The following is a 15,314-nucleotide window of genomic DNA, read 5'->3' on the forward strand; positions in this document are numbered from 1 at the left end:
TTATCTTCTCTTAAGAGTCTCACAGCTTTTCCAAGCCCTGTCTAAATTATTTATTTCTAGGTAATGTGATCAAGCTGGAGGAACAGAAGTCAGACCTGGAGAGGCAGCTAAAGACTCTGACCAAGCAGATGAAGGTGAGATGTGGGCGGGAGCCTTCACCACCATCTTCCTGTGTATTACCCCCTCCGAGGTCTAGATCACTCTCTCTATCCTGCTTTCTCTTGGAACATTTCCATGGCATGGTGGGCCCTGGAACTGTAAATTCTTGTTGTCAGGAAGTAAAATCAAAGCAGTCATTTGGTGTCAGGATGGAGAACTCTCATAACCTGAAGGTGTAATTCCCACCAGTGCCTTTTCCAACAGTGAGCCACTGTGAAAGCAGGGCCTCACCAAGCACTGCTGGCATTCTTTCTTGGTGACCAACATGGAGACTCTGGGGTCCCTGCCCAGGCACCAGCCCTGGCAGGTGTCTGACACAGGGGTGGGCTCTGGTATTTTCAGGAGGATACCGAGGAATGGAGGCGGTTCCAGGCAGATCTGCAGACCGCGGTGGTGGTGGCCAATGACATCAAGTGTGAGGCCCAGCAGGAGCTGCGCACTGTGAAGAGGAAACTGCTGGAGGAGGAGGAGAAGAACGCCCGGTTGCAGAAGGAGCTGGGGGATGTGCAGGGCCACGGCAGGGTGGTCACCAGCAGAGCCACCCCTCCGTGAGTCTGGTGGGCACCAGGGCTGTGCTTGCTTCTCACTTAATCACTATGTGTGGGGCTCCTGGTGGGGATGGGACTCTTCATGTCTGTGCCAGGCTCTGCTGTTTCCTTTCTGAGATCACCCTGAATTACTAGCACCACCGTACCACTAGGAACATTCTGTACAGTACCCAGTCCCTGCCATGCTGCAGCATAAAGGACTGCTAAGCTCCACACTTACATATAAAGGGCAAGTTCTAGCCAACTATCCTGCTAGGTTAAAGAAGCCCTGTCTAGGATGCTCCTTGAATCTTAGCATTTATTAATGCAAGGAGTGCACACTAATAAATACGAACCCACCACCTTGCACAGGTCACTCCCATGCAGTGGGAGAGGCTGGAATCACTCCCGAGGGGAGGAGCCGCTGGAGAAAGACACATTCCTCCGGGCCCAGGGGTGTGCCTGCTTATTGAAAGCACCAATGAGCTATTTCAAAAGGCCTTGACATAACCTACTTTATTAAAAAAGGGTGAGAGTGGAAAACCTGAATTTGGCTGATGTATGACATTCCCTTCTGCTCTTGATGGGGAGAAGCACACAGTGTATTAGCCCAGGGAGCTTTACTAACAGTGACATTTAAGAGGAAGGTATTCCCAAAGTGAATGCAATGGGAATTATTATCTGAAATTTAGATGGTTTACAGACAAATTTATGAACAATATTTTTTGCTTTAACTAATGTATTTACCCAATCAGGAATCAGTGTCCTTAACTTTGAGATTCTTGGATATTAGGAAATGATTTTGAATTTTTAGGTGTCTCTCAAATATCAAACAGTCTTTAGATCAGATTTCCTGGATTTTGAATGTTGATCAGTTGGCCCTAATTTTTACATGCCTCCAAGATCACTGGCTAGCTCCTGAGCCTTTTGATCTGATGTTCTGTTATCATGAATTTCACGACATTGGAAAGAGGAGATTTTTCAGAATTCAGTTGTGATTCTTCTGTCAATTCTGCTCCAAGTAATTCCTTATTTCTTTGTTTATGACTTTTACATAAAATGGCCTTTGGGGAAGGATGAAGATCAGATGTAGCTGGCCTCACAATTCACTGTTGAGTAATGAACATCAAGATCATTATTTTATTTAGTTATTTATTTTTAGAGATGGGGTTTCACTATGTTGCCCAAGCTGGACTTGAACTACTGAGCCCAGGAGATTCTTCTGCCTCAGCCTCCTGACTAACTGGGACTATACATGCACCAGAAAGATCATTACTTGATAGCCAGAGCTCTACCCTCTGGACACCAAAGGATGTGAATTTTAAGTAAAGGTAGAAGGAGAATAGGAAAACTAGATTTTGCAGGGTTCCCTATTGAAACAGTAGTGAGGCCATTCTGGGTGGCCTCTGTGTCTGCTTTTGTTTGTTTGCCTCTGTCTTGCTTCCCTATTGTCTGTCATTGGAAGAAAATCTGAGTCAGAACTTGTGTTGCTTCACATGGACGTTATTTTAATGATAAATGGTAAAAGACAAGTCCTGAGTTTCTGTGGTGGCTCCAAATAGGTTCTTGTATGAGATGCTGCATTTCTTACGTATATTCTGAGATACAGGCCAGGTTCTTGTATGAGATGCTGTGTTTCTTATGTATATTCTGAGACACAGGCCAGACCGTGTAGCATGAACCCTGATATTCTAGGAAAGCTCCGCATATGTCCTGGCAGTTTAGGACTCCCTATGCTGCATCCTGCATCTTCAATCTTAATGTCACCTTTTTTTTTTTTTTAAACACAGAATGTTTCTTTTTTGATTTTCCAGTGATTACAAACCTACCTCCCGATCTAACAGTTTGGATTGGGATAATCCAATCCATATCAAATGTTTTTTGATAATCCCTTATCAGAAAACGTTTCAAAATTTTAGAATGGACACCAATGAGAACATGGCATGGTACTGAAGTCAGGCATCAGAACATTTCTGCCTGTCAACACATTTGGCAGGAAGTCAGACAAGAGCTGGTGATGCTGGTTTCTTGTCTGATTTTGCACTTCTCTGGCAAGCTGCCCTCTCTAAAGAGTTGACTATGTGGCAGTTAGTCGCTGATGGTTCAGCCACTTCCAGCACCTACCGCTTGAGCAAGACTTGAAACCAACTCACACCCTCCAAGCTCCGGAGGCCACCTAGTGTTTCCATCTTGACTGAGTGAGTTCTTGATTGAAACTCAGTTTGACTTAGACAGTCATCTAATGAGAACTCAAAAGTCCTTCTTGGTTCAGCCACAGCCAAAGAACTTGCAGAGCATTCTCTGATGAGGTTCTCAAGGACAACTGAGAGAAGGTAAGATCACCCAAAAAGCACCTGGATCCCGACATGGGGTTACCCGGTTCTTAAGCTCTGTTTGCGTCAGTGGGCACTTACAGAATTGGTTGCAGCCAGGCTGATAGGCATGAGATGAAGCACCCGGGCAGAAATGCAAGCCAGCATTCATTGCTGGAACTCAGTAACTAAACACTGGGATATTATCTAACTCATCCATGATCTTCAGTCCTGTTACACTTTCACAGATATTTTTATTTCAGTCAGAATAACTGATGTTAAGGTACGTGGGGAAGGAAGGCGGTAGCCTCATCTTTGCTGTCAACCAGCAATATCTCACTCCCAGCGTCATGTTTCAGCCAACCAGTAACATCTCATTCTCAGCTCTGCCTCCTGCCTCTGTTAAAAGAGGTAGGAAGAGGGGGTCGTTTTTGAGATCCCTTTAAGCTCTGCTGTTCTCTGGACTGGTTGATTAGCTGACCTTTCGCTGGTGAGAGAATAAGAAACTCCAGTGCCAGCCTTAACATTATTCTGGTGCAATACTTTGAACCTCTTTGACACAGTGGCATCTCCATATCTTAGTTGTGGCTTGTGGGCCTGATCTTTCTCTGCCAGAAACGTGAACAAACCAGTGTGTTTTTGGGGACCTAAAAGTGATCTGTTTCATTGGACACATATAATGTAATAGATGAAAAGATAATAACTTTTTCAGCTCTGGCTCCTCCCAGTGTTGAAAACTCCCAATCAAGAAAAAGGCTTCGAAATGAAAACTCTCTCTGAAATAAACCCGTCAGATCTTTTTCCTGAAAAGTTGAGTCCTGGGGCCTGGCAAAATCAGAAGAAACACAGGCAGCTCAGTGTAATGATATATTGTGCCGCATACAAGCTTTCTAATGAAAGACATTGTTCATGAGCAGCGCGTGGCCCAGGCTTCTCAAGCAGCATCAGGGAAAGACCTCTTTTTGTGGCATTTGTTTCTCTTGTTCTGAAACAGCAAATGCCATTACTTTGAGGGTGATTTATCTGATTCTTTCTGTGTTTGTCGTATAATACCAATAAGCATCCATGGAAAACATCTTTAAAAGAGATAATTAAACACACTTAACATCTGTGCCTAATTAATGCTGTTGGTTTCTAAATAGAATGTCTGTGATTCGAATGTGTTTTGTTTTGCCTGCACCACAAGTTCTTGCATTGTCGCCTCTTGGAGGTGAGCAGTGTGGCAGCGCAGCACGTGCAGACTCCACTGGAATTGACTTAACTCCGTGTATGCACATCCGTGTCAGCCCAAGTGTCACTGTGTGTGCCTGTGCTGCCCTCTGTGTTGCTCTGATGGCTCTAATATTAGGGTCACAGCCGCTCAGCATATGTTCTCCAGCTACAACGGAGAGGGAAGGGCGGAAGTTGGAGGTATAGATTCTTTAAGATCCCTTTTCCAGCTCTCTCGCCACAGATGCTCTGATACTGAGCCCCTCTCCCAGGTGGAGGGGGGCCGTTCTCCTGAGGATTCTTAAGCAGTTTCTGAACAGACCTCACTTTAGCACCCATGATAGCATGATGGACAGGGGTCTCCAGCATTTAATTTGACGCTTGATGCGGAACCTGGTCCTCTCATGTGCCCTTTTTCCAGCCAGCATTATCTGTTCACTCACACCTAGTACTCTTTTTTTCATAGTTTAAATGTACATTTATGTCATTAGACACACAGTCTATAATCTAAAGAGCTGTGTCTGCTTCTCTGTTCCCTGACCCCTGTTTTTACAGATTTCAACAATGTGGACATAAGCTTCCCTTAGACCTTTAGGATTTTTAGGTTGCAGTTATAAAAGCAAGAAGGTTTTTTGGCCTTGACAGTGGAGAGAAGCATGCGCCTCTTTGTAAATTCTGGAGGGGCCTCTGGGTGTTCATCCTGGACATCTCTGCTTCACCACACAGTTCTTTGTCAGAGAAGTTCTGGTGGAAGGAGCCTAGTACAGGCATTTGCAGTCTATTTTTTTTTTTTTTTTAATGTCCAAAAACCTTTGGCTTCCAAAAAATTGGAACAGTAGGAATTAAAACCTGTTGGCCTATCTTGGACATTAGCTTTTCCCTGTGGGACAGTGTAAGCTGGAAATTCTTGCGTTTGTGAACTAAGACTGTATTGCCTTAGGTAACTCCTTTACAGCCTCTCCCTCCCGTTTCTATTTTCACAGCTCCCTGGGCTCTGTCAGCTAGCAGAGCATTTGGTGGAAGAAAGACAGCCCAGCTCTTGCCATGATTGGGAGCCGCAGCCATCTCTAGATGAAAGGGGGAATGTGTAGAGGAGAAATTGCCTCTTTATAAAGAGCCCAGTTGTCTCCTTGTGACATTCTCTGTTTCTCAGAGTCATTGCCGTCAAGTCTCTGCTTTTTGTCCACATTTTGGGATCAGCTCACTGCATGATCAAAGATGATGTTTCCCTCTTTTTACTTTTCCTCAGAAGATTCAGCCGTCTTTTATTTGGAGAATAAAATGAAGTTGTTCTGAAAAAAACGAAGTACAAGTCTTATGAAAAGTTATTTGCAACTGGAGTGCTGAAAGGCGCAGTGGCAGAGCAGATGCAGAGCTGGGCACAGCACAGGCCCGAGTTCTTTTGTTGTTGTTGTTGTTTTGTTTTGTTTTTTTTTTTGAGACAGAGTTTTACTCTTGTCGCCCAGGCTGGAATGCAACGGTGCGATCTCGGCTCACTGCAACCTCTGCCTCCCAGGTTCAAGTGATTCTCCTGCCTCAGCCTTCCAAGTAGCTGGAATTACAGGCACCTGCCACCACGCCCAGCTAATTTTTGTATTGTTAGTAGAGATGGGGTTTCACCATGTTGGCCAGGCTGGTCTCAAACTCCTGACCTCAGGTGATCGCCTGCTTCAGCCTCCCAAAGTGCTGGGATTACAGACATGAGCCACCGAGCCCAGCCCCTAAGGCCCAAGTTCTACTTTTTGGCATTCATTTCTCTGCTTCCTTTTGATCATGGTGTCTGATCATTTTGGAATTCACATTACTCAAGGCAAAATAGGAAGCCATCTGCATGATGTCATATTCCGAAGAAGTCAGAAAGTTCGTCAAGTTGGAGCTTTATTCTTATTGCCCAGGCTGGAGTGCAGTGGTGCGATCTTGGCTCACTGCAAGCTCCGCTTCCTGGTTTAAGCTATTCTCCTGCCTTGACCTCCCAAGTAGCTGGGACTACAGGCACGTGCCGTCACACCCGGCTAATTTTGTATTTTTAGTAGAGACGCGATTTCACCATGTTGGTCAGGCTGGTCTCGAACTCCTGACCTCAAGTGATCTGGCCGCCTTGGCTTCCCAAAGTGCAGGGATTACAAGTGTGATCCCCGTGCCCGGCCCCTTCTGTGGGGTCTTGATTGAGCCTCTTCACTCGGAGACTGACTTCATTACCTCGTCTGAAACAAGGTGCCTGCAAGCTTTGGGTTGATTTCCAGAATCTTGCTGGGTTAAACATAAGTAGATATTTGATCATAAAGGATGTTATTAAGCCAGATAGGTAAGCACGGTGACAATGGCAATAGAAATCTAATGGAAAACGATTGAATGACAACTACACCAAAGTTTTGTGGATGAAACTCACCCCAGAAACTTAGCGTTCAACTCAGAGTGATACACAATTCAAAATGTGATTTAAACTTCTGGAAATATGTGTGTTTGTGAAGATCCAAATCCAATTCAGCAACCTCCATCAGGCAGAAACCTCCTGCAATTCTCACGTGAGGAACTGGTTCACAGTGTACACGGCATGGAGCTATTAGCGACGTTATCCAAAGGATGAGACAAGACAAGAGTTACAGTCTAATAAAAGGAAAATTAGGAACAGGAATGCTCTTTAAACTCAGGAAGATCTTTTGGGGTATCAAACCATACAGCACAAAATCACTAGAAAAATTAGTGTGGCGTGAGAAGAGTCATTGAGGTCTTCTCTGTAAAAATAACTTAGATACTTGTGAGTAGGACTGAAATTTATATTTTGGGAGCTCTTTACCTCAGATTCAGAGTTCTTAGGATTATTTAAAATTCATTTGCTGGATGTTTTCAAATATAAACAATAAGGAAACTGCAACTTCAACTTAAAAGGCACTGCTGTATTTGCACCCCATATTTTGACCTGTTGTTAGGTACTGTTGAATATTTTTATCTGTAAGCCTTTATGAAGTGCAAAATAAACATGTTCTTATATAGAAGCATCTGCTGCTTAGTTTTAATCACCAGCTACGTTTCTGCAGGGACCTTATGTCGTTTTGTTCTACATTTTTTTCTGAGTACAGTTTCAGAACTTCAAAGCCACATCAAGTAACTAGAATTTGAAGCAGAAAAAAGCTGGACTGTAAGTTGTGAATAGGAGGGTGACATGGAATATGAACAATTTCATTAGTAGAACAAAAGGGCATGGAGTAAAAGTGCTAATTTTGCACAAGTTTTTAAAACTCTAGGGTCTCAGAAAATATAGTACGGACTTAAAGTCTAGATGTGTTTCATTGACATTTAAATATGAATAGATTGGTGATTTAATGTATTGGATTTTTTCTTAATTATGAAGTAATATTTAGGAATACTAATAACAAAATGGAGATGTGTGAAGAAAAATATTAATCTTTCTTCTCCCTCAGTACCACCTTTGAGGAAATCAGTGTTAACAGTGTGTACATTTTTTCTTTACTAGTAAATATGTATAGGATTCATTTTTATATTTTTAATAAAAATTGGATTATATTCTATTCAGTACTCTGTACCTTTACTTTTTATTTTATATGTCATAGGCATCCTTCCAGGTCAATACATGCAAATCTAACTTATTTTAAGAGCAACATGACCTTCCACAGGAAGGACATGTCCTGGAATATTAAAATATTGTCTTACTAATGCACAGCAAGGTTATAATTATTTTCTTTATGAGTAATGCTGTAATAGCAGTCCTTATTCATATAGTCCTATGTAGTTGTGGTTTTATTTTTATAGAATGAGTTTTTCGAAATACTATTGCTGCTCTAAAGTATACGCACATTTTTATTTTAATAGATGTCTCCAGTTACCTGAGTGCTGTGACATTTCACTCTTGAACATGCCCATCTCTACACAGCCTGAGCAGTGGTGAAGAGCCTTGATCTTATTTTTGCCAATAGGATAATAAAAAAATACTGTCTTTTTAGCTCTTTAATTTGCATTTCTCTAAGCATTTTTTTTTTTTTTTTTAAGACAGGGCCTCACTCTGTCACCTAGGCTGGAGTGCAGTGGTACAATCATGGCTCACTGCAGCCTCAACCTCCTGGACTCGAGTGATCCTCCCACCCCAGCCTCCTGAGTAGCTCGGACTACAGGGGCACACCACCATGCCCAGCTAATTTTTTTTTTTTTTTTTTTTTGGTAGACATGAGGTCTCAACTATGTTGCCCAGAGAGACTGATACTGAACTCCTGGGCTCAAGTGATCCTCCCAACTCAGCCTCCCAAAGTGCAGGGATTACAGCCATGAGCCACCATGCCCAGCCTTTTCTAAGCATATCTTTGTATGTTTACTAACCACTGCATTTTCTAAGAATTACTAGTTTTGCAACTTTTCCCTGTTTTTTCGCTGAGCCGATTGCTTTTTTCTCATCAGCTTATAAGTCAGTATTTTATGAGGGATGTGATTTTATCCCCTATATTATGAGCCTTTATCATCTTTATCCTATTTATCATATGATATGGCCTTATCATCTTTATCATAGAAAATTTTGTATTTTTATGTAATGTAAACTGTTAGTGTTTTCCTTTATTCTTTTTTTTTAAAAGATTCCTTCTCCCCAATGTTATACAAATATGCTGTTAAATGTCTTCATCTACTTGATGCACACACACATGCAGACCATTCGATCCACCTCTCTTTATTTAATTTGATGTGAGATGTGATTCTTTTTCTCCCACTGGATAGCACTGTTTATTACCAGAGTCTTCCTTTGTCCACTGAATTCAAATCCCACCTTTACATGGTTTATTTCATCCACATTCAGAGAGACTTGCCCTAGATATGCTCCAATTTCTTTCTCTTTTGAGTTAGTTCTGCTTTAAAATATTCATGGATTATTAGATTACTTATATTATTTTTAACTCATCCTTTCATTTAAAATTTTTATTTTATTGAATTTTAAGGCAGATGGTATCAGTGTTGAACTCTGTCATGAATTTACAAATGCCGGTCCTCTCCTGAGTGCAGTTTCCCTTTCACTTTGTATTATGAACTGTTTGCATTGAGCAGGGCATGATTTTGCCTGTCACCTTTTCTTGCTGAAGCAGATTCAGGTGTGGCAGGGCCTGACATTCGCCCCAGGTCCGTATCTGGATTCTGCTCAGATCACTGCCTTTGCCTGACAGTGCTTCGGGTCTTCTTCTCATGACTTAAACATGTTGGGAGGCTCTTGAAGGTACATTTATGTTACATATTGGGAGGTACTGAAGCCCAGGTAGAGTAGAGAAGGGTGAGTGCCTAGTGGGAAATTCACGTGTGCCCAGTTTCTTCTGTGCTTGGTGAGCCTGGAACACAGAGCCAGCTCTCTGGATCTGTGTGTGTGCCCCTCATCCATTTTAGGTGCACACTGTGGCTCTTCCCGCCCTGCCCCTTGTCACTACTGCCCTTTATGCCTGGGGTAAACCAACCTTGGCCTCGTCGAATGTAAATTCCTCTTGTTCCTGATCCTTTGCCAGAATGCCCTGCATCTCTCTGGGCATCTCGTGCTTCTCTCCGGCCCTGGCCCTCTAGGGTGGGAGACATTAGTTGGGGTTTGCCCATATCTCCATTTTCTTTGGAAGGGAATTGGGGGAAAGCCCTTGGTATTGTATTTTCATTTCCCCGACCATGTACTCTGTATTAGCAGAAGTTCTTCAAAATCTAAGCCATGTCAATGATACTCGACTACAAGACTTTTACTATCTGATTCTTATTGTTCGGATTTGTAGATTAAGATGCTGGTATTCAAATTACTTTCGTATCCTGTTTGTTTTTATTGTTATATATGCTTTTATTGAAATTTGAAAGTGAAATTTAGAAGATATTGTTTGACACCTAAGAGACAAAGTACTTCATAATTTCTGTCTTCAAATAGAGTGAAAAACTTCTGTTAGATTTGTTTTGTGCAAAATAAGTATTTAGAGAAAATTACATTCCAGACAAGGGCATAGAATGAGCAGAGGCACAGAGGCAGGACATAAAAGTAAAAAGCTTCAGGTGAATAGTCCAAAACTAGACGGGCAGAGGGGAGTCTTGGGAGATTAACCGAAAGGCCTGGGGTTGGGCTTCGTTCAGGTGTTCAGGAAAGAGCCCGGCAGGCATGAGCATGTGGTTGACACACGACCTGCCCTCTTCACAAATATTAATCTGCCAATTGTGAAGGTGGCAGTGGTGCCATGCAACACCACCCAAATGGAGTTAACCTTTGAATACTTGAAAAATCATCATGTACAGGAGCTCACCTGTACCTGGATCAGAATGAACAATGGCATAAAGTGGTGTTTTGAGGAAGTAAATGCTGTACACCATCACTGACATTTGAAAACTCTGCTCTCTAATGTAACAAGGAAAGCAGCAAATTAGAAAGGTTAAATAAAATTTTTAAAGGGAAATAATTACAGACACATATGTATATGTGCTTAATTGACAAGGTAAGGCATAGAAGGCAGACCGACATTCAATGAGGAGGGCCGTGCGCCTTGCTATTCTCCATGGAGACACTGCCTGCTTATGGAGTGTGCGTCACCTGCTGTGTGTGATACAGCATCGGGCGGTCTGGCCTACAGCTGTCATTCTCTGGTATGGGTTGCCACCTTTTAAGAGCAGATTATTGTATCAAGATAGGAACACTGAAATAACTATTGGTAGTATTTTTAAAATGTACTTAAATTTTAGGAAGAAATACCATCAGTATTATTTCTAGAACCTTGTATACCTCTCACAGAACATTTATGCCTTATAGAAAATTTGAGAAAGGCATGGCCAAAGGTGGATTTGCATGCCAGATTCACCATTCATGAACCATGTGACCATGGTCAAATTTTCCTGTAAGGGATAATAATGTCTAGGAGTTTTGTTGAAAATTAAATTAGATAATGTTTTTAAGACACATGGTACTGTGCTTGTCATATGCAGTGGAGTTATACACATTCATCATACTTGTTTTGCTGAAATTATTGATTATTATCATAGTTTTATATGCTGGGAGCAGGTAGAACACATGCTTCATGTTTGTTGTTTTAAGCGTGGCCCCTAAACACAAAGCAGCTATTTAATCTGTGATGTAACAGAGAGCCAACCATGAAAGGCTGGAGGGAATGTGAGTATGTGAGATTGCTGCAGAGATGGTGTGTTCGTAGATAGTCATGTTTACAAAAGCATGTACTTTTGAGTGACTCAAGTTATTTTCATGGCTTATTTGACTACATGTGTGATTGTTATTTTACAGGTTGACTCTAGAATCTAACATCAGCCTTAGAGGCAGTAGCAAGCTTTGAACAAGTGTTTCTGCAGCAGTGGTACCTTGCAGTTTTTCCTTTATTTAATGCTAAGACATACCTGGCTGTATGCGTAAATATTTCTTAATATTCATTACAGAATACAGAGTTTTTATTCTTCCTTGGAATGGAGGAAATGTAATCCTTCATTTATTGCTGATGCTGTTACTAATCGATCCCAGCCAATTCTAGAATAGGCTGGTGTAAGGATTTTTAACCTCATTTATGATTAAAGTACATACTAATAAGCCAATAGCATTCTTAATAACCATTTTCTTTGGTTATTCATTTCAGGCTTTCTTTTGTGAATCCCTCACACACACACACACACACAGACACACAGACACCACCTGCCCCCTCCATCACTGTTATATAACACAGTGGGTATTTCTGTACTCAAATAATACAGAGTTTTCTCATATTGACTCTTACTGTTCTAGCCAAGTAGACTGAGTGTTTGAAATATTGTCTTTGGATACCTGAAGGCAGAGGTAATTGATTCTTGTGGCTTTGCTTTTTAAATTTATCATTTGATATTTTGAATTGCAGATAAATTTAGATAACTGAAAGGAATAACCTCAGCAGAATGTAGGCTTCTCTATTTTGTTCTTATTAAATTATCAAAGAATGAAATGTAAAATGAATTACTTAAAATGATTGTCCTTGGAGGCCTTTGGTACTGAGTCGTTTAGATGGACTGGTAAGAAGTTGGCCAGGAGCAGTGATTCATGCATGTCATCCTAGCACTTTGGGAGGCCAAGGCAGGCAGATTGTCTGAGCTCAGGAGGTTGAGACCAGCCTGGGCAACATGGCAAAACCCCGTCTCTACTAAAAAAAAAAAAAAAAAAAAAATTACAAAAGATTAGCCAGGTGTGGTGGCGCTTGCCTGTAGTCCCAGCTACTCAGGAGGCTGAGGCATGAGAATCGCTTGAACCCGGGAGGTAGAGGTTGCAGTGAGCTGAGATTGTGTCACTGTACTCCAGCCTGGGCTACAGAGCGAGACTGTCTCAGGGGAAAAAAAAAGAAGGTGGCCCATTTTGTTTGTTGATGACCTTCATGAGAATGGCTAGCACAGACAGAGGAAATTATGTTCTGCTCAAACCTAACCTGATTGCATTCTCTTTCTGCATTTTCGCCACCTGATTTTATTGTATGGGAAAGTATGAAAACCAGTTCCTCTCAATAAACCTTTAAAAATTATTTTAAAAACCCAACCTCCTACAGTTTCTGAAGTGCCTGATAGTTTCTTCCAATGAAGTTTTCAGTTTACTGATTTTTTTTTCACTCATAAGAAGGGACTGTAGAGTGAAGATTGTAAGGCTTAACAGGTAAGAAGTTGGCCAGGTGCAGTGGCTCATGTCTGTCATCCTAGCACTTTGGGAGGCCAAGGCAGCAGATTGTCTGAGCTCAGGAAGTTGAGACCAGCCTGGGCAACATTTATTCTATTCATGTTGTTTACAGAGCAACAGAAGAAAGCTTAGAGAATTAAGGACAAATAAATTCAACTGCAGAAGCTTATCAGGAGCTAGATTAATTTTGAAATGATCAGTAAATAACTATTTTATTTTCTGATTTAAACTTCCACTGACCTTATTGAGATACACTTCCAGAAACATTCTGTTTGAACTATTCTCATAAATTAGTCATGTTGCAAAACAGCTGTGGCAATATGATACAATGAAGAGAGCAGTGATTTAGCAATGAGAAGATTGGGAGTTCTTGTGTTGACTCACAGGGAGATCACATGACATGCCAAAGTCCCCTAGATGAGGAAGCCATGCATGAGAGGATTGAGGATTGGGTCAATGATCTATCATAGAATACTTTCTATGAGTCTAGAAGCCTCATGAAGAACATGCCAGCAAACCTGGGTGAGAGCAGGAGCTTCACCTTGTGCAGAATTGCAGTGTGATTTTAGAGTGCTGTTACCACTCTTATGCTTAGAAGGCAGAGTGTCTGAATCAGGATTCTGTCATGTGTAATGGATCGCACTCTTGTTGGCTTAGGCAGAAAGGTGTTATATGGTTTGCAGAATTGTTGGGAAGGCTGAGCTTCCAGGAGCAGCTCCTAAAGTCCACACAGAACTGAACCACCAGGGAACCTGCTCCCTCCCCCAGGAGAGGAGCCTTAACTTCAGAAAGCTGCCCATCCAGTTGGAAAGCTGCCACCGCGGTTGCCAGCACCATAGCATCTTGTCTCTTCTACAGTCTCTGTCTACATAGTGAATGCCCTGTGCCCTGCCTCTCTTCCTCTGATCCAGGTCCCACTCCAGGTCTTGCCCAAGTCTTTCTCATTGGTAGAACTTAAATCACACCCAAAATCCCAGCTGCAGGAGAGCTGTGAGATTTCATCTTTCCAAACTCTGTGTACTGCATGGCGGTTGGAGCACATATCGGCAGCCAATCCACTGCATTCACCATTGACAGTAGATGAAATATTTGTGATCAATAACATTTGCATTTTTTCAGAAAAAATGCACAATTTGCAAAGTAGCCATACACACTTTTTATTTGAAGCTAATATCAAGTCACTCTACATATAAAAATAACTATTTCTGACCATTTCCCAAGAAAACAACTCTTCTAAAAATTGAGAACAATGCCTACATTATTTCCTAAAGATGCAAACTGGTAGAGAAAACAGGATGTTAAATTCAGAATTTTCCTTCCAGCTTTGTTTATTTTCTCCACATCAGTTCTGTTTTCCTCTGTGTCTTTTTCTCCCATGGGGATGTCCTCCACCTTTTCAATCTGATTTGCTCTTTGCCATGCAGACCTGTGGATGAAGAGCCAGAGTCCCCCGAGGTCGATGCTGCTGGTCGGTGGCCTGGTGTCTGTGTTAGCAGAACATCTCCAACACCCCCGGAGTCGGCAACCACCGTTAAGTCACTTATCAAGTCATTTGACTTGGGACGCCCAGGTATTTGATCACAGTTTTTCTATAAGCAAAGCTCCAAATTCAAACTTTGGCCCGACATTTGATATGTCTACTGTCTCTACTCCACCCTGGCCCTATGTTGTTACAACCACAAGGGCACTTTCCAGGTCCTACCACATGTAGCCACTGCATGCAGGAGCCTGGCTGAGGCTCCGGGGAGACACTGATGGAGAGACTGGTGCGTGAATAACACAAATGCAGCCTCTTCCTCTCTACCTCTTCCTTCCATCCAGTTCCTGCCTTGCTACCTTTCTTTTTTGCCTCTTATAGCCATTAAATTCAGGTCACTACTATTTGCCTTTTTGTCATCGCATAAGAATTATGAGGGTCAGCTGGAGACTTCATCTCCTAGGAAATGAGGCATCACATCTGTGCACCTGGCCCTCTTGTAGGTACCCCGGCCATCCCCATCTTGCAACCTGCTAGATGTTTTTCTATCCGGTCTTGTACGTGAGCACCTGTGCTAATCTGTCACTCCTGATCTAGGTGTGTTCCCAGCTTTTCCTGGAATTGTCTGATGGTCTCACAATTCCCCTTTAGTCATGCTTATCTTCCTATATGAGAACGATGCATAGCTATACTTCATACATATACTGTACACATAAACATAGCAAATAGAAGAAACAGAATGTGCATCTCTCTACAGTAACAATATCTTTCTTCCCCAGACTGCAACAAACATGCCATTGTACTGGGAGACTGTAGTAAAAGTTAATCCTAGGATGCACCTGGTTGTCTCTGCTAAAATTGTTTGCACCTAAATTAGATTAAGACTAGGCTCTACATATTCAAAGACATGAAAGCCTTTCATGTCTGTGAAGACAGGAAATGAATTAACAATTTGTACAAGAACTTTTCTGTTCCTTCCTTCTCTAGGC

The 15,314-nt window shown here is 42.0% G+C and overlaps 1 protein-coding gene across 23 annotated transcripts in view; it reads left to right on the forward strand.

Annotated features, from left to right (window-relative positions):
- SPECC1 (sperm antigen with calponin homology and coiled-coil domains 1) overlaps positions 1 to 15,314 on the forward strand; it is a 317,948-nt gene that overhangs the window by 234,994 nt on the left and 67,640 nt on the right. For 11 of the 23 annotated variants that reach the window (XM_074018821.1, XM_065532887.1, XM_074018820.1 and 8 more), the window contains 3 exons: positions 61 to 134; positions 502 to 707; positions 14,273 to 14,418. In XM_074018821.1, the coding sequence (XP_073874922.1) occupies positions 61 to 134; positions 502 to 707; positions 14,273 to 14,418 (426 nt within the window). Of the gene's footprint in view, positions 1 to 60; positions 135 to 501; positions 717 to 5,190; positions 7,201 to 14,272; positions 14,419 to 15,314 lie in introns of those variants that run through there. The other 12 variants (XM_074018823.1, XM_074018825.1, XM_074018827.1 and 9 more) reach the window with 3 other exon arrangements.

Source organism: Macaca fascicularis, chromosome 16, assembly GCF_037993035.2.
Source record: "Macaca fascicularis isolate 582-1 chromosome 16, T2T-MFA8v1.1".
Taxonomy (NCBI): domain Eukaryota; kingdom Metazoa; phylum Chordata; class Mammalia; order Primates; family Cercopithecidae; genus Macaca; species Macaca fascicularis.